This window comes from Necator americanus, chromosome II (assembly GCF_031761385.1).
Source record: "Necator americanus strain Aroian chromosome II, whole genome shotgun sequence".
NCBI lineage: Eukaryota > Metazoa > Nematoda > Chromadorea > Rhabditida > Ancylostomatidae > Necator > Necator americanus.
This window is the reverse complement of record NC_087372.1, coordinates 19,681,409-19,699,751: the sequence shown is the minus strand read 5'-3', so window position 1 is coordinate 19,699,751 and position 18,343 is coordinate 19,681,409. Positions and strand designations below refer to the sequence as shown.

The window sequence follows — 18,343 nt, the reverse complement described above, 5'->3', positions numbered from 1 at the left end:
AATGTTTGTCGAAAGAAAATTGTCATGTTCACGATTTTTTGGATGAACGCCTTTGGAGGAGAATAGTGGGTGGGTCGATTTCTGATATGTGATTCTATCCGGTCTTAAGACTAAAGTCGCGCTTTACGGAAAAAGTTCGACAGTTTGCTTAGTAGGTCACGTAGTGATAGTGCACAAAAGTATCAAAAAACATTCCGCTTTGACCTTAGCCATCGCGAAACTACTGCTAACGAGCAATCTTTGTCTGCCACCTCTCGAGTTACCGTACTTGGAGGCATTTCTATATCAAAGAACATACAATCAGCGCTGGAATTAGGACCTAGTTTCTCACCATCTCAACCTATTTCTACCGCGGTTCTGCGAAAAATCGCATGCAATCTGCAAGAACTTCAAGATCGTCTCCGTCAAAAAGCAAAATCAAAAACCACTGAGACTGCCCAGCAGCAGTCTAAAGCGCTTCCGCCTATACCCTTCCCACGTACTTTCTTTAGACAACAGGAACCTAACGCAGTGGTGGATATTAGTATCCGTCTTTTTTGCAGATGAACTATTCAACGTTTTAGATCGCTACAGACGGAGAAAGTGTCACCCAAACATCACTCATGAACAGCGCTTAGGCATTAGGGAAGTTCGAGAGCTTGTTAAGTCTAAAACTATCAGATTATCCACCAGTGACAAGGGTGGGGAATTTGTAGTCATTCCTCGTCATCTAGACGAAGCGCTCACATTATGTCACCTCCGAGACAGCTCCCTCTATCGCTCTTCCACTGTCGAAGAATTTCTAGCGCAACACCGTAGACTCAATAGGGTATGGATGAGTACCAGCAAATCAACGCAATTACCACCCTCGACTGCGACCCGGCTTAAAACAGAGTTACCTGCGTGTCCTGTCTTGTACCTCCTAATAAAAACTCACAAGCTGAACTCTGATAGTGAACTTGCCTCTGAAGATCCTTCAACGTTCAAGGTAAGACCTATCATAAGCTGCGTAGGAGGTCCCACAGATAGGATCGCTTGGTTCTTAAACGTAGTGTTGGTGCAGCTGTTAAAATTCGTACCAGCCCACCTTACGAACACCCATATGTTTTTGGACCACCTAAAGAACACGCAATTTGATAACTCATGCGTAATGGAGTCTTTCGATGTTACTGCATTGTACACGAACGTCTCCAACGACTCGGCCATGCAGGCAGTTTTTGAGCTTTTAACTGAACACCAGAGCTCTATACACATGTATGGCTTTTCCGTGGAGCAGTTGATGGTTGTTCTCAGGGAATGTCTCAAATGCACTGTCTTTAGATGGTCGGGCAACTATTTTGCGCAAATCAGGGGTCTTGCCATGGGACAACGGTTGGCGCCAACGCTCGCCATTGCTTTCATGGCTAAGATTGAGGCACCGATTTGGGAAACACGACCTTTGCTATATTGCCGATATATCGACGACTGTTTCCTTGTCTGTTCGTCTCAAGCAGAGATGGACAACTGTTTCAAGATTTTAAATGAGCAGTCGGAGTACATAAAGTTCACTCGGGATAAGCCCAAAGGAGAATGGTTACCCTTCCTTAACGTCCAAGTGCATATTTCAAACAGAACGCACAGGACAAAGTGGTACCGAAAACCCAGTAATAAAAATATCTTAGTTCACTTTCTTTCTGCCCATCCCACACAAGTTAAAAGGTCGGTAGTACGAAACATGTTTCGCACGGCCACCTCCGTTTGCACTGGAAGAGAAGAAAGACGAGAATCTATCGAGCTTGCTAGGAAAATTGCGGTCAGTAACGGCTACACACCTATGCGGTCTATCACAAAAAGAGCACAAACCCGAAATAAATCTGGTATGGAGAAAGTACCCTTTTGTGTACCATTTATTTCCGATGAGGTTAGCGCTGCTATTCGGCGGTGTCTGAGGAAAGCTAAACTTGAAGAATCTGTCACCATCGTGGAGCTTCCCCCTAGTAACCTTAAGCAAATACTCATTCGTAATCGCCTATATGATCGTATTTGCACGACACCGGAGTGTAAAATATGCCCGGATAACAACGAGGGTGATTGCATGAGTTCATGTGTTGTTTATATGATTTGCTGTGTACAGTGTGGTGACGAATACATAGGAGAAACAGCTAGACCACTATGTATTCGAATCAAAGAACACCTGGACGGCAAAAGGAAATCATGTGACTCCACTGCATTGGGTGGTCACAGGGTGCGGCGTCATAACGGAGAAGATTTTGAAGTTAAGATCACGATTTTGGCGCGCGAACCTAGCATTGCGGCGCGCAAGGCTCTGGAGGCTTTTTGGATCCACTCCAAGAGTCCAAAAATGAATCGCAAAGAGGAATGCCTCTCCATTACGCGGGAACTCGCGCCTTATTTAAGGCTGATATTTGATTGCGCTAGTCACCTCACATCAGGTATCTAGCAGTGGCAGGATAGTCAGCTGATGCTAAGGTACGATGTTTTCTTTCACGGATTGCTATGAGACCCAACGGTTAACGTAGGACTTTCTTTGTTGGGCGGATAAGGCGTTTGATCAGATAAATCACGCTCGATTTCACCCTTTCAGGCTCTGAAGAAGGCGATATTGCCGAAACGTTAGCCACGAATAAAGGACTATAACAACCTCGTGTACGGCTCTACTAAAGAAAACAATTATTGAAGCACTAACATGCCGAGGTTTATCGAAAGTCGCACATGGAGACTTCTTCGCAACGTGCCAGCCAGATACCATCGACTTGTGCGAGAGGCTCTATCATTGAGACAGAAGATCACAGTGTCTCGCCAATCCATCCACTTCCTACATCGTTGTCTGACTCATCGCGTGGTACCAAGGTTCATAGATCAAAAGCAACTTCACGTTCTGTGCGGTGTACCAAAGAACAACAGACAATTGGTGGACATCCAAACGCGTCTTCTTCGAACATGCCTACGTGCCAAACAAGACGAATTATACGCTAATATCAAGAAATGTTTGTCGAAAGAATTGTCATGTTCACGATTTTTGGATGAACGCCTTTGGAGGAGAATAGTGGGTGGGTCGATTTCGATATGTGATTCTATCCGGTCTAAGACTAAGTCCGCTTTACGGAAAAAGTTCGACAGTTTGCTTAGTAGGTCACGTAGTGATAGTGCACAAAAGTATCAAAAAACATTCCGCTTTGACCTTAGCCATCGCGAAACTACTGCTAACGAGCAATCTTTGTCTGCCACCTCTCGAGTTACCGTACTTGGAGGCATTTCTATATCAAAGAACATACAATCAGCGCTGGAATTAGGACCTAGTTTCTCACCATCTCAACCTATTTCTACCGCGGTTCTGCGAAAAATCGCATGCAATCTGCAAGAACTTCAAGATCGTCTCCGTCAAAAAGCAAAATCAAAAACCACTGAGACTGCCCAGCAGCAGTCTAAAGCGCTTCCGCCTATACCCTTCCCACGTACTTTCTTTAGACAACAGGAACCTAACGCAGTGGTGGATATTAGTATCCGTCTTTTTGCAGATGAACTATTCAACGTTTTAGATCGCTACAGACGGAGAAAGTGTCACCCAAACATCACTCATGAACAGCGCTTAGGCATTAGGGAAGTTCGAGAGCTTGTTAAGTCTAAAACTATCAGATTATCCACCAGTGACAAGGGTGGGGAATTTGTAGTCATTCCTCGTCATCTAGACGAAGCCCTCACATTATGTCACCTCCGAGACAGCTCCCTCTATCGCTCTTCCACTGTCGAAGAATTTCTAGCGCAACACCGTAGACTCAATAGGGTATGGATGAGTACCAGCAAATCAACGCAATTACCACCCTCGACTGCGACCCGGCTTAAAACAGAGTTACCTGCGTGTCCTGTCTTGTACCTCCTAATAAAAACTCACAAGCTGAACTCTGATAGTGAGCTTGCCTCTGAAGATCCTTCAACGTTCAAGGTAAGACCTATCATAAGCTGCGTAGGAGGTCCCACAGATAGGATCGCTTGGTTCTTAAACGTAGTGTTGGTGCAGCTGTTAAAATTCGTACCAGCCCACCTTACGAACACCCATATGTTTTTGGACCACCTAAAGAACACGCATTTTGATAACTCATGCGTAATGGAGTCTTTCGATGTTACTGCATTGTACACGAACGTCTCCAACGACTCGGCTATGCAGGCAGTTTTTGAGCTTTTAACTGAACACCAGAGCTCTATAAACATGTATGGCTTTTCCGTGGAGCAGTTGATGGTTGTTCTCAGGGAATGTCTCAAATGCACTGTCTTTAGATGGTCGGGCAACTATTTTGCGCAAATCAGGGGTCTTGCCATGGGACAACGGTTGGCGCCAACGCTCGCCATTGCTTTCATGGCTAAGATTGAGGCACCGATTTGGGAAACACGACCTTTGCTATATTGCCGATATATCGACGACTGTTTCCTTGTCTGTTCGTCTCAAGCAGAGATGGACAACTGTTTCAAGATTTTAAATGAGCAGTCGGAGTATATAAAGTTCACTCGGGATAAGCCCAAAGGAGAATGGTTACCCTTCCTTAACGTCCAAGTGCATATTTCAAACAGAACGCACAGGACAAAGTGGTACCGCAAACCCAGTAATAAAAATATCTTAGTTCACTTTCTTTCTGCCCATCCCACACAAGTTAAAAGGTCGGTAGTACGAAACATGTTTCGCACGGCCACCTCCGTTTGCACTGGAAGAGAAGAAAGACGAGAATCTATCGAGCTTGCTAGGAAAATTGCGGTCAGTAACGGCTACACACCTATGCGGTCTATCACAAAAAGAGCACAAACCCGAAATAAATCTGGTATGGAGAAAGTACCCTTTTGTGTACCATTTATTTCCGATGAGGTTAGCGCTGCTATTCGGCGGTGTCTGAGGAAAGCTAAACTTGAAGAATCTGTCACCATCGTGGAGCTTCCCCCTAGTAACCTTAAGCAAATACTCATTCGTAATCGCCTATATGATCGTATTTGCACGACACCGGAGTGTAAAATATGCCCGGATAACAACGAGGGTGATTGCATGAGTTCATGTGTTGTTTATATGATTTGCTGTGTACAGTGTGGTGACGAATACATAGGAGAAACAGCTAGACCACTATGTATTCGAATCAAAGAACACCTGGACGGCAAAAGGAAATCATGTGACTCCACTGCATTGGGTGGTCACAGGGTGCGGCGTCATAACGGAGAAGATTTTGAAGTTAAGATCACGATTTTGGCGCGCGAACCTAGCATTGCGGCGCGCAAGGCTCTGGAGGCTTTTTGGATCCACTCCAAGAGTCCAAAAATGAATCGCAAGGAGGAATGCCTCTCCATTACGCGGGAACTCGCGCCTTATTTAAGGCTGATATTTGATTGCGCTAGTCACCTCACATCAGGTATCTAGCAGTGGCAGGATAGTCAGCTGATGCTAAGGTACGATGTTTTCTTTCACGGATAGCTATGAGACCCAACGGTTAACGTAGGACTTTCTTTGTTGGGCGGATAAGGCGTTTGATCGGATTAGTCACGTTCGATTTCACCCCTTTCAGGCTCTGAAGAAGGCGATATTGCCGAAACGTTAGCCACGAATAAAGGACTATAACAACCTCGTGTACGGCTCTACTAAAGAAAACAATTATTGAAGCACTAACATGCCGAGGTTTATCGAAAGTCGCACATGGAGACTTCTTCGCAACGTGCCAGCCAGATACCATCGACTTGTGCGAGAGGCTCTATCATTGAGACAGAAGATCACAGTGTCTCGTCAATCCATCCACTTCCTACATCGTTGTCTGACTCATCGTGTGGTACCAAGGTTCATAGATCAAAAGCAACTTCACGTTCTGTGCGGTGTACCAAAGAACAGCAGACAATTGGTGGACATCCAAACGCGTCTTCTTCGAACATGCCTACGTGCCAAACAAGACGAATTATACGCTAATATCAAGAAATGTTTGTCGAAAGAATTGTCATGTTCACGATTTTTGGATGAACGCCTTTGGAGGAGAATAGTGGGTGGGTCGATTTCGATATGTGATTCTATCCGGTCTAAGACTAAGTCCGCTTTACGGAAAAAGTTCGACAGTTTGCTTAGTAGGTCACGTAGTGATAGTGCACAAAAGTATCAAAAAACATTCCGCTTTGACCTTAGCCATCGCGAAACTACTGCTAACGAGCAATCTTTGTCTGCCACCTCTCGAGTTACCGTACTTGGAGGCATTTCTATATCAAAGAACATACAATCAGCGCTGGAATTAGGACCTAGTTTCTCACCATCTCAACCTATTTCTACCGCGGTTCTGCGAAAAATCGCATGCAATCTGCAAGAACTTCAAGATCGTCTCCGTCAAAAAGCAAAATCAAAAACCACTGAGACTGCCCAGCAGCAGTCTAAAGCGCTTCCGCCTATACCCTTCCCACGTACTTTCTTTAGACAACAGGAACCTAACGCAGTGGTGGATATTAGTATCCGTCTTTTTGCAGATGAACTATTCAACGTTTTAGATCGCTACAGACGGAGAAAGTGTCACCCAAACATCACTCATGAACAGCGCTTAGGCATTAGGGAAGTTCGAGAGCTTGTTAAGTCTAAAACTATCAGATTATCCACCAGTGACAAGGGTGGGGAATTTGTAGTCATTCCTCGTCATCTAGACGAAGCCCTCACATTATGTCACCTCCGAGACAGCTCCCTCTATCGCTCTTCCACTGTCGAAGAATTTCTAGCGCAACACCGTAGACTCAATAGGGTATGGATGAGTACCAGCAAATCAACGCAATTACCACCCTCGACTGCGACCCGGCTTAAAACAGAGTTACCTGCGTGTCCTGTCTTGTACCTCCTAATAAAAACTCACAAGCTGAACTCTGATAGTGAACTTGCCTCTGAAGATCCTTCAACGTTCAAGGTAAGACCTATCATAAGCTGCGTAGGAGGTCCCACAGATAGGATCGCTTGGTTCTTAAACGTAGTGTTGGTGCAGCTGTTAAAATTCGTACCAGCCCACCTTACGAACACCCATATGTTTTTGGACCACCTAAAGAACACGCAATTTGATAACTCATGCGTAATGGAGTCTTTCGATGTTACTGCATTGTACACGAACGTCTCCAACGACTCGGCCATGCAGGCAGTTTTTGAGCTTTTAACTGAACACCAGAGCTCTATAAACATGTATGGCTTTTCCGTGGAGCAGTTGATGGTTGTTCTCAGGGAATGTCTCAAATGCACTGTCTTTAGATGGTCGGGCAACTATTTTGCGCAAATCAGGGGTCTTGCCATGGGACAACGGTTGGCGCCAACGCTCGCCATTGCTTTCATGGCTAAGATTGAGGCACCGATTTGGGAAACACGACCTTTGCTATATTGCCGATATATCGACGACTGTTTCCTTGTCTGTTCGTCTCAAGCAGAGATGGACAACTGTTTCAAGATTTTAAATGAGCAGTCGGAGTACATAAAGTTCACTCGGGATAAGCCCAAAGGAGAATGGTTACCCTTCCTTAACGTCCAAGTGCATATTTCAAACAGAACGCACAGGACAAAGTGGTACCGAAAACCCAGTAATAAAAATATCTTAGTTCACTTTCTTTCTGCCCATCCCACACAAGTTAAAAGGTCGGTAGTACGAAACATGTTTCGCACGGCCACCTCCGTTTGCACTGGAAGAGAAGAAAGACGAGAATCTATCGAACTTGCTAGGAAAATTGCGGTCAGTAACGGCTACACACCTATGCGGTCTATCACAAAAAGAGCACAAACCCGAAATAAATCTGGTATGGAGAAAGTACCCTTTTGTGTACCATTTATTTCCGATGAGGTTAGCGCTGCTATTCGGCGGTGTCTGAGGAAAGCTAAACTTGAAGAATCTGTCACCATCGTGGAGCTTCCCCCTAGTAACCTTAAGCAAATACTCATTCGTAATCGCCTATATGATCGTATTTGCACGACACCGGAGTGTAAAATATGCCCGGATAACAACGAGGGTGATTGCATGAGTTCATGTGTTGTTTATATGATTTGCTGTGTACAGTGTGGTGACGAATACATAGGAGAAACAGCTAGACCACTATGTATTCGAATCAAAGAACACCTGGACGGCAAAAGGAAATCATGTGACTCCACTGCATTGGGTGGTCACAGGGTGCGGCGTCATAACGGAGAAGATTTTGAAGTTAAGATCACGATTTTGGCGCGCGAACCTAGCATTGCGGCGCGCAAGGCTCTGGAGGCTTTTTGGATCCACTCCAAGAGTCCAAAAATGAATCGCAAGGAGGAATGCCTCTCCATTACGCGGGAACTCGCGCCTTATTTAAGGCTGATATTTGATTGCGCTAGTCACCTCACATCAGGTATCTAGCAGTGGCAGGATAGTCAGCTGATGCTAAGGTACGGTGTTTTCTTTCACGGATTGCTATGAGACCCAACGGTTAACGTAGGACTTTCTTTGTTGGGCGGATAAGGCGTTTGATCGGATTAGTCACGTTCGATTTCACCCCTTTCAGGCTCTGAAGAAGGCGACATTGCCGAAACGTTAGCCACGAATAAAGGACTATAACAACCTCGTGTACGGCTCTACTAAAGAAAACAATTATTGAAGCACTAACATGCCGAGGTTTATCGAAAGTCGCACATGGAGACTTCTTCGCAACGTGCCAGCCAGATACCATCGACTTGTGCGAGAGGCTCTATCATTGAGACAGAAGATCACAGTGTCTCGTCAATCCATCCACTTCCTACATCGTTGTCTGACTCATCGTGTGGTACCAAGGTTCATAGATCAAAAGCAACTTCACGTTCTGTGCGGTGTACCAAAGAACAGCAGACAATTGGTGGACATCCAAACGCGTCTTCTTCGAACATGCCTACGTGCCAAACAAGACGAATTATACGCTAATATCAAGAAATGTTTGTCGAAAGAATTGTCATGTTCACGATTTTTGGATGAACGCCTTTGGAGGAGAATAGTGGGTGGGTCGATTTCGATATGTGATTCTATCCGGTCTAAGACTAAGTCCGCTTTACGGAAAAAGTTCGACAGTTTGCTTAGTAGGTCACGTAGTGATAGTGCACAAAAGTATCAAAAAACATTCCGCTTTGACCTTAGCCATCGCGAAACTACTGCTAACGAGCAATCTTTGTCTGCCACCTCTCGAGTTACCGTACTTGGAGGCATTTCTATATCAAAGAACATACAATCAGCGCTGGAATTAGGACCTAGTTTCTCACCATCTCAACCTATTTCTACCGCGGTTCTGCGAAAAATCGCATGCAATCTGCAAGAACTTCAAGATCGTCTCCGTCAAAAAGCAAAATCAAAAACCACTGAGACTGCCCAGCAGCAGTCTAAAGCGCTTCCGCCTATACCCTTCCCACGTACTTTCTTTAGACAACAGGAACCTAACGCAGTGGTGGATATTAGTATCCGTCTTTTTGCAGATGAACTATTCAACGTTTTAGATCGCTACAGACGGAGAAAGTGTCACCCAAACATCACTCATGAACAGCGCTTAGGCATTAGGGAAGTTCGAGAGCTTGTTAAGTCTAAAACTATCAGATTATCCACCAGTGACAAGGGTGGGGAATTTGTAGTCATTCCTCGTCATCTAGACGAAGCGCTCACATTATGTCACCTCCGAGACAGCTCCCTCTATCGCTCTTCCACTGTCGAAGAATTTCTAGCGCAACACCGTAGACTCAATAGGGTATGGATGAGTACCAGCAAATCAACGCAATTACCACCCTCGACTGCGACCCGGCTTAAAACAGAGTTACCTGCGTGTCCTGTCTTGTACCTCCTAATAAAAACTCACAAGCTGAACTCTGATAGTGAACTTGCCTCTGAAGATCCTTCAACGTTCAAGGTAAGACCTATCATAAGCTGCGTAGGAGGTCCCACAGATAGGATCGCTTGGTTCTTAAACGTAGTGTTGGTGCAGCTGTTAAAATTCGTACCAGCCCACCTTACGAACACCCATATGTTTTTGGACCACCTAAAGAACACGCAATTTGATAACTCATGCGTAATGGAGTCTTTCGATGTTACTGCATTGTACACGAACGTCTCCAACGACTCGGCCATGCAGGCAGTTTTTGAGCTTTTAACTGAACACCAGAGCTCTATAAACATGTATGGCTTTTCCGTGGAGCAGTTGATGGTTGTTCTCAGGGAATGTCTCAAATGCACTGTCTTTAGATGGTCGGGCAACTATTTTGCGCAAATCAGGGGTCTTGCCATGGGACAACGGTTGGCGCCAACGCTCGCCATTGCTTTCATGGCTAAGATTGAGGCACCGATTTGGGAAACACGACCTTTGCTATATTGCCGATATATCGACGACTGTTTCCTTGTCTGTTCGTCTCAAGCAGAGATGGACAACTGTTTCAAGATTTTAAATGAGCAGTCGGAGTACATAAAGTTCACTCGGGATAAGCCCAAAGGAGAATGGTTACCCTTCCTTAACGTCCAAGTGCATATTTCAAACAGAACGCACAGGACAAAGTGGTACCGAAAACCCAGTAATAAAAATATCTTAGTTCACTTTCTTTCTGCCCATCCCACACAAGTTAAAAGGTCGGTAGTACGAAACATGTTTCGCACGGCCACCTCCGTTTGCACTGGAAGAGAAGAAAGACGAGAATCTATCGAACTTGCTAGGAAAATTGCGGTCAGTAACGGCTACACACCTATGCGGTCTATCACAAAAAGAGCACAAACCCGAAATAAATCTGGTATGGAGAAAGTACCCTTTTGTGTACCATTTATTTCCGATGAGGTTAGCGCTGCTATTCGGCGGTGTCTGAGGAAAGCTAAACTTGAAGAATCTGTCACCATCGTGGAGCTTCCCCCTAGTAACCTTAAGCAAATACTCATTCGTAATCGCCTATATGATCGTATTTGCACGACACCGGAGTGTAAAATATGCCCGGATAACAACGAGGGTGATTGCATGAGTTCATGTGTTGTTTATATGATTTGCTGTGTACAGTGTGGTGACGAATACATAGGAGAAACAGCTAGACCACTATGTATTCGAATCAAAGAACACCTGGACGGCAAAAGGAAATCATGTGACTCCACTGCATTGGGTGGTCACAGGGTGCGGCGTCATAACGGAGAAGATTTTGAAGTTAAGATCACGATTTTGGCGCGCGAACCTAGCATTGCGGCGCGCAAGGCTCTGGAGGCTTTTTTGGATCCACTCCAAGAGTCCAAAAATGAATCGCAAGGAGGAATGCCTCTCCATTACGCGGGAACTCGCGCCTTATTTAAGGCTGATATTTGATTGCGCTAGTCACCTCACATCAGGTATCTAGCAGTGGCAGGATAGTCAGCTGATGCTAAGGTACGGTGTTTTCTTTCACGGATTGCTATGAGACCCAACGGTTAACGTAGGACTTTCTTTGTTGGGCGGATAAGGCGTTTGATCGGATTAGTCACGTTCGATTTCACCCCTTTCAGGCTCTGAAGAAGGCGACATTGCCGAAACGTTAGCCACGAATAAAGGACTATAACAACCTCGTGTACGGCTCTACTAAAGAAAACAATTATTGAAGTACAAAAGAAAGCCAGTGCGGCCTGTGACAAAACTAGATAGCTTTTTCAGACTTTACTTGAAGCATTAACTCGTAAATATTTTCAATCGACTTTGTTTTTGGTGTCTTTAGACTCGCTTTCAAGATTTTCTCTTTGGAAGAGCAGTTTTCTGCTGCTGTTCAACCAATTTAGGAGACAGAAAAGGAAATCAAACTCTCTTCATATTCAGAGTTAGGCCTGGCGCTTTTCATAAGAAGTAAACGTGCGAAATTTGCCGACAATGAGTACTTTTCTGAATACTGAATCTTAAAGTTTGATTTAATTTCCGTTTTTCGTCTGTGCGAAAGTATGGCTACTCATTTGTGTTTGCGAATTTTACCAATCCCGAACCTCAAACCTCTGCTCAAGAAAAGTTAGAATCAAATCAAAGCTACTGAGGCACTTCGGCTCTGGCGACGCTATTACATAGTGGGAAAAATTGGTCGAAACGTGAAGAACATATTGTCGTTTCTTCTCTTGCCACTAAAGCTAAAACAGTAGCGAGGTTAAAAGAAAGTGTCCGGGTACTGAGTAAATACTTAATACTGTGGGAATCAAATGAAAACGGCAGTGAGCTTAATTATGGTGAAAGAAGTTCGCCTGTAAAAAAAAAAAACAAATAGAATGGAAAGAATACAAATGAAACGAAATATGAATGTAAAAGACAAGGAAGAGAATGAAAATTCGAATTGAATAAGTAATAATAATATAGAAGTAGATCAATGCAAAAACAAGTGGAACAACGAGAAGAAAACTGGACAGAGGAAAAAAAAGATGTAAGCTATGCAGTTACAGAAGGAAGTAACCTTTCTTAGCTGCAAGATATGAATTAGAAGCCTACAACTTCATTTCTTAGTTACTCAGTTTGAAATTCGGAGATCATTCTTCCTTTCTTTCTTGAATTAAGGTTTATTGTGATATTCTCTTCATCTCTTTTGAGGTAAGAGCACGTGAAACACCGTAAAGAACTCACTTTCTACCTTTCTCTAAGCTTATTCCTCTGAAACAAGAGAGCAAATAGTTACTTGGTGTGCCATTTTGAATTTTGCGGTAGCATTGCTCAAAGAGGCAGACCATTCCGCAGTCGGGTGTAAGTTTAGATATGAGTGTAGGTCATTTGTAATGCGGCATCGTCGGCCGTCGTCGCTTGCTTTTAATTCGTCATGAAATGAAAATTTAAGAACAGCTTATATATCATTAGGTCACTTTCCTTTGAGATCTATCCAAAAATTGGCAAATTGTTGAGAAATGAGCTAAACGTTTTGGCACAAATATGTGCCAAAACGCAATAACCGGTACCCAACATAGGCTGAAGTTATAGTAGAAAGTGTTCAGAGATTCCAAACTTTCATATTTGGTCAAAGCAGCTAGAAATTGTTAGAGGCAAGCGCATGAAATTGTTGACTTGTTATTTTTTATTCATTTGTGCTAAATATTGTGTAAAATTGTGGTTCGTGCTTTCAACTTCTGTTGCAAGAGAAGAAGCTATCAAAACAGCCAAGAAAATCGCGATTAAGTTCAATTGTGACTGTATTTCGTGAGATTCGCATTTTTTTTTAGATAGATGAACTTCATTCGTGCACTAGAGCAGCGCAGTTTGAAAATCCCACTTTTCGTCCTTTCCCTTTCTTTTCTTCTCTATTTTTCACCCGGTAAGCTCCATACCGTTCGCAGTGAAATCACTCAATCTGAACCTTTGAAACACATTATGTGCTTCAGTTCACAAACCTGATTTTTTCTGAATGAGTATTCTCTCTTTTTCACCTTCCTTTTCGGCTCGGAGTCTTTTCGCACCTCAGCTGAGCTGGCTTAGTGCACCATAGGCACTCACTGCTGCAGCGTTGGAAGGAAATATTATGGGGATTTCAAATGCACATTTTGTTTCCAGAAATTCAAATATGTATATGGTGTAGAAGACAAATTGGTTACTTCAGTATCACTATAATAATACCAATTCACTTTTCTATCAATATTTCAATATTCATCTTCTAATGTTGGATTCATTATTGACTGTTGAGTAGCTGGTTTTTACATGAAGCATTCGTAGTTAGAGTCAATTTTTGAATAAGAACAATAATGACTGTTCAAAAAAAAAGTAGTGGTGATAATTCTTGGAAGTGCATGTACAACACAGAGGACGAGACAGTTTTAATTTCATACCAGACACTGCCGGTTTTAATTTCATACTCCGCAAACTACCTTCTCTTTATGGTACTCCTACGATAATGGATGACCTACTTGACCCAATTGGCGGGTTGATGTCGTCGACTCACGCGATTACCCGCATCTTCGCCGAGATCTGCAGTCCTTGAACTTAGCCCTGCCCAACATTATCGATTTTCTGCGAGAGCATGCACGGAATCAATCCATTTGTCGCTATTCCATATGCTGCAAAATTTTCCTTCTCGCCTGAACTGCCTATCCACGCCGAGAGTCTTTAGGTTCTTTTTCACCACCTCAGTGAAGAGCTTCCGTTTACGGCCGGGTGGCTTCTTCCAGCTCGAACCCGACGAACTCCTCAGAACTCGTTGAACAAGGCGATCTGCCGGTCTCCTTAATATATGACCAAAGAAGCGAAGACGATTTACTTTAGCCACTTTCGATGGCGGTGCAAGATTTGGATATCTTCCAAGTACACCACATCAATTTTCACGTAAAGATCTGGCATACCCCAAAAGGCCGAAAGTAACCAAGCAGCCGTCTAAGCAGCTTTCTTTCCTTGCAATCAACCCTCTCCATCGAAGATTTGCACCGTAGATGGTGCTGGCCAAATCTTCGGTCTATACATCAAACTCCTTAGAACAGAGTAACAGAACTCATCGATCAGTTCTATCGTCTGTCCGCCCACATTGATTCCTGTTCGGGGTGTCGAGGAGATCCACATCTGCTTGCATTTATCAGGGCGTAGACGTAGTCCATAGGCTGCAGCCAGTTTCGATACAAGGTTGACAACATGTTGAAGTTTCGTACTGCTTTCCGCGAATATAACAACATCGTCGGCGTACTCGAGGTCAGTCAAGGGGCACCCAGATGGTGCTAAGACAATGTCGGCAGGACACTGGTCGACTGTTCTTCGCATAATGTCGTCGGTTGCGAAATTGAACAGGAAAGGTCCTGCCACTGCCCCTTGTCTTACTGCAGTTACCACTTCAAACGGTGTTGTACATCCAGCTGGTGTTCGACGGCCTCGGTAAGGAGAGTCGAACGCGGCTTCAAAGTCCAGAAACGCTAGTTGCATTGGCTTCGAATACCGCTGCCAGATTTCGATCACTACCCTGACAATGAACACCTGGTCAATCGTAGATCGACCAGGACGAAAGCCAGCTTGCTCGTCGCGCGTTGTTTCTTCGCGATGTTTAACAAGTCGGTCCAGGATAATGCGCTCCAATGCCTTGTACATAACACGCAGCAAAGGGATTCCTCGATAATTCCTAGGGTCCGTGACGGATAATTTCTTGTGGAGGGGAATTATGATAGCGTGTCTCCACGAGTCAGGTATCCTTTCGTCTATCTATATTGAACGGATGATCTTTGTCATCTCACGAATCCCAGACGGAGGAAGATATTTTAGCATTTCTGCGTTAATCCCGTCGTCTCCACCAGATTTTCCATTCTTCATTTTTTGAATACAGACTAGAACCTCCGACTCGGTCGGTGGCTCCTCGTTAACCGCATATGTCGGTCTATGAATGTGCTCGAGTTCAGGAGCTGATGGGGCTAGCCGGTTCAGCAGGGCCTTGAAGTATTCCCTCCAAATTGGAAGGGTTGCTTTACCGGCAACCACTCCTTTGGCAGCGTTGAGAACCGGAAAATATTTTTTCATCTTGCCGCTGTACTGCTTTAATAAAGCATAGACTTTTGCGCAGGTTCCTCTCCTACCACGCCTTTTCAAACTCCTTCGCTCTCGACGTCCATTCGTTTTCGCGGTCTTTTTGCACTGGCGACGCAACTTCCTTCTCAGACGTATTTCCTTGCTGAAATAGCTAATGCTGCTGGTGGCACATACAGAGTTATACGTTGATTTTGTTTCCGTAGATGCAAAGCAAACTTCTTCCATGGTAATAGAACCGGAAGCGTCTCCTAGCGTCCTGGATGCACTGGATGAAGGAATTCGCATCGCAAAGCTTCTTCCTGATCCAACATGTGTAGACACATGTAATTTTTTTTCTGTATTTTCCGTCCTTCTTACCTGCCATGTTGATTTTCGGTAGTAGAGGAACTCCTCAGTTTTGCTTGTGAAACTGTAAGCCGAAGCTGAAAAGAACTGGTCGGTGGTCAGAATCGAACGCGACGTCCCAGACAGCTCCACATTTTCGGATATCCGACAGAGTAATGCTCCTCGTCAGAACGTAATCGAGTCAAAGTTTAAAAGTCTTCACCTTCTGCTTGCGCTGCTCTACAGACTTTAGAAGGGTTGACCCCTGCCACGTGAGCTGATGACGTCGATGATTCCTCTTGAACGTGCCGTCTATTCACCTAAATCGACCAGACGGTCACCGTTATATGACGTGCGCTCCTTTGAATGTTACCATTTTCCTAGCACATTGGATTGTTGTTCAATTCCCATCCTCGTATTTGCACCAATCCCGAAAATTACAATCTGCTGGTTAGGTATCTTAGACATCAACGCGTTGAGTTTATCGCAGAAGGCGTCCTTATCGTTGTCCTCAGCGGTTTTCGCAGGTGCGTGGGCTCTTACTATAAAGAGTTTTCGTCCTCTTCCATCACGCAGTTGTACAAAGGCCCATCTAGACGATGTTGAGCCAAATTCCTCCACATTGTTGTTGTAATCGTTCCTCACAGCTATCGCGCAACCACCTACTTTCTTCGTATCAGCATCGCCGCAGTATATGGTGTAATTTTCGATGCTGATGACGGGCCGATCTCTCATGCGTATTTCCTACAGCCCAGCAAACAAAACACAGAACAAAGAGATATCCAAAACCTTGGATAGGGCGGTTTGTTGCAGTTCACTCGACAGTGTTTAGTAGTTCAGGTTGATCAAACGAATAGATGTTGCCAAAGATCCCATGCTTCCTTCAGGAAGTAGCAAGTGGACTCGTATACACGGCCCTAGTTAGGAGCCTGGAAGAGGCCATCTGGCCGAAAACGGAAGTTCTGGACTGAGGTGGTGAAAGAGGACCTAAGGACACTTGGCGTGGGAGGGCAGTTCAGGCGAGACGTAAGGTTTCGCAGGATACGGAATAGCGACAAAGGATTGATTCTGTGTAAGCTCTCGCAGAAGATCAGGAAGGTTGGGCAGAGCTATGCTCAAGGTTAGCACTCCTCCGGCGAAGATGGAGCAGCTGAAGGCATAGGCTAAAGTTATACTAGAACATTTGGTTAGAGCAGCTAAAAATTGTTAGAGGCAAGCACATGAAATTGTTGACTTGTTATTTTTTTACTCATTCGTGCGATGCTCAATGTTGTGTAAAATTGTGGTTCGTCTTTTGAACTTCTGTTGCAGGGGAAGAAGTTATCAAAACAGCCAATAAAATCGCGATTAAGCTCAACTGTGACTGTATTTCGTGAGATTCGCATTGTATTTGGACAGATGAACTTCGTTCGTGCACAAGAACAGCGTAGTTTGAAAATTCCACTTTTCGTCATTTCCCTTTCATTTTATCTCTGTTTTCTACCTCCGTTAATCTCCAAACAGAGTTCGCATTGAAAACGCCTAAGCAAAACTCTTGAAACACATAATGAGCTTCAGTTCATGGAGCTGATTTTCCTTCGGATGGATTTTCTCGCTCTCTTATAACACTTTTTTCATAACTCTCCATAGCTGACTTCTTAGTTGACTTAACCGGCAGACTGATGACATCGCCTGAGGCGAATACACATCTTCGCCGAGGAGCTACCTTGAGCATAGCCCTGCCCAACCTTCCCGATCTTCTGCGAGAGCTTGCCCCGTGGTGCCCCGACGCCAGAAAGCTATAAAATGGACTCTGACGGGTCCCACGACGTCGAATTGGTGTGCCACGCCAGAAAGGTATGAAATGGACTTTGACATTGGCGTCGAATTGGTACCCCGGCGTCAGACAGCTAAAAAATGGGTTGCGACGGGTTGACTTCCTTCTTCGTTCGCCTCAAGTTGTTAGCATGCTTCCCTCAGAAAGTGGAAACATGCATGCAAATGACTGATTAAATAGTAGCGTACAGTTTACATGATCTGACGTAGAACGTTATCTTAATCAGTAGGATGATTTCTTTCACGTCATTTTTGCCAAAATATCGTTCGTTGATAACTGTTGAGGGGAGACAGGAGGAACACTCATATTTTGAGTAATGCTATTAAATTTTGTCTATAATATATTGGTAAGGAGTGTTTGAAGCTGGAATTCCTCGCCTTCAGTTTTAATAAAAAGGATGAAGAAGAATTGTTAGAGACACACATCTCTTATTTTACGCAAAACGGCACTAATATTAACTTTCGTTGAACAGTGAAAGCGAGCGAAGCAAACACCAGAGAAAGTCTGAAGTCCTGCTTTAGCCGGACGTTCAGACTTTGTGTGGTGTTTGGGAGATCCTTTGGTTTCGAGACAGCGAGTCCCAGAACTGTTATTAACTACCATTTCTTCGCTACGCCACCTGACTTTTGGGAAGATACCGGAATGAACAACATCGACGAAATATGCGATTCGCTAGTTTAACACCTTCAGGGGTACACAAGAAAAGTTCACCAAAAGTCACCAAGAGACGCTACTTTTCAGAGGCTATTAAGCTATCAGCGGTGAGCTGCACGAATCACAGGGAACTAAGAAGTCACGTCCTAGCTTCTAAAGCTTTGCAGAAAG

General features: G+C 44.3%; 7 protein-coding genes across 7 annotated transcripts; 4 read left to right on the top strand and 3 right to left on the bottom strand.

Annotated features, from left to right (window-relative positions):
• Window positions 1–814: 814 nt before the first annotated feature.
• On the top strand, window positions 815–2,419 carry RB195_018545 (uncharacterized protein; the record flags this gene model as incomplete). The annotated part of the gene is made up of 1 exon (XM_064186025.1): window positions 815–2,419. One exon carries the CDS (start codon window positions 815–817, stop codon window positions 2,417–2,419), a length of 1,605 nt encoding a protein of 534 aa, XP_064041906.1.
• A 246-nt stretch (window positions 2,420–2,665) lies between these two features.
• On the top strand, window positions 2,666–5,374 carry RB195_018544 (uncharacterized protein; the record flags this gene model as incomplete). Its single annotated transcript, XM_064186024.1, has 1 exon — window positions 2,666–5,374. One exon carries the CDS (start codon window positions 2,666–2,668, stop codon window positions 5,372–5,374), a length of 2,709 nt encoding a protein of 902 aa, XP_064041905.1.
• Window positions 5,375–5,621: 247 nt separating this feature from the next.
• On the top strand, window positions 5,622–8,330 carry RB195_018543 (uncharacterized protein; the record flags this gene model as incomplete). The annotated part of the gene is made up of 1 exon (XM_064186023.1): window positions 5,622–8,330. The coding sequence occupies one exon, from the start codon at window positions 5,622–5,624 to the stop codon at window positions 8,328–8,330; it is 2,709 nt and encodes a 902-aa protein (XP_064041904.1).
• A 247-nt stretch (window positions 8,331–8,577) lies between these two features.
• Window positions 8,578–11,256, top strand: RB195_018542 (uncharacterized protein; the record flags this gene model as incomplete). Its single annotated transcript, XM_064186022.1, has 1 exon — window positions 8,578–11,256. One exon carries the CDS (start codon window positions 8,578–8,580, stop codon window positions 11,254–11,256), a length of 2,679 nt encoding a protein of 892 aa, XP_064041903.1.
• Window positions 11,257–14,271: 3,015 nt separating this feature from the next.
• RB195_018541 (uncharacterized protein) lies at window positions 14,272–14,946 on the bottom strand (the record flags this gene model as incomplete). The annotated part of the gene is made up of 1 exon (XM_064186021.1): window positions 14,272–14,946. The coding sequence occupies one exon, from the start codon at window positions 14,944–14,946 to the stop codon at window positions 14,272–14,274; it is 675 nt and encodes a 224-aa protein (XP_064041902.1).
• Window positions 14,947–15,057: 111 nt separating this feature from the next.
• On the bottom strand, window positions 15,058–15,663 carry RB195_018540 (uncharacterized protein; the record flags this gene model as incomplete). Its single annotated transcript, XM_064186020.1, has 1 exon — window positions 15,058–15,663. The coding sequence occupies one exon, from the start codon at window positions 15,661–15,663 to the stop codon at window positions 15,058–15,060; it is 606 nt and encodes a 201-aa protein (XP_064041901.1).
• Window positions 15,664–16,071: 408 nt separating this feature from the next.
• RB195_018539 (uncharacterized protein) lies at window positions 16,072–16,437 on the bottom strand (the record flags this gene model as incomplete). Its single annotated transcript, XM_064186019.1, has 1 exon — window positions 16,072–16,437. The coding sequence occupies one exon, from the start codon at window positions 16,435–16,437 to the stop codon at window positions 16,072–16,074; it is 366 nt and encodes a 121-aa protein (XP_064041900.1).
• Window positions 16,438–18,343: the final 1,906 nt, after the last annotated feature.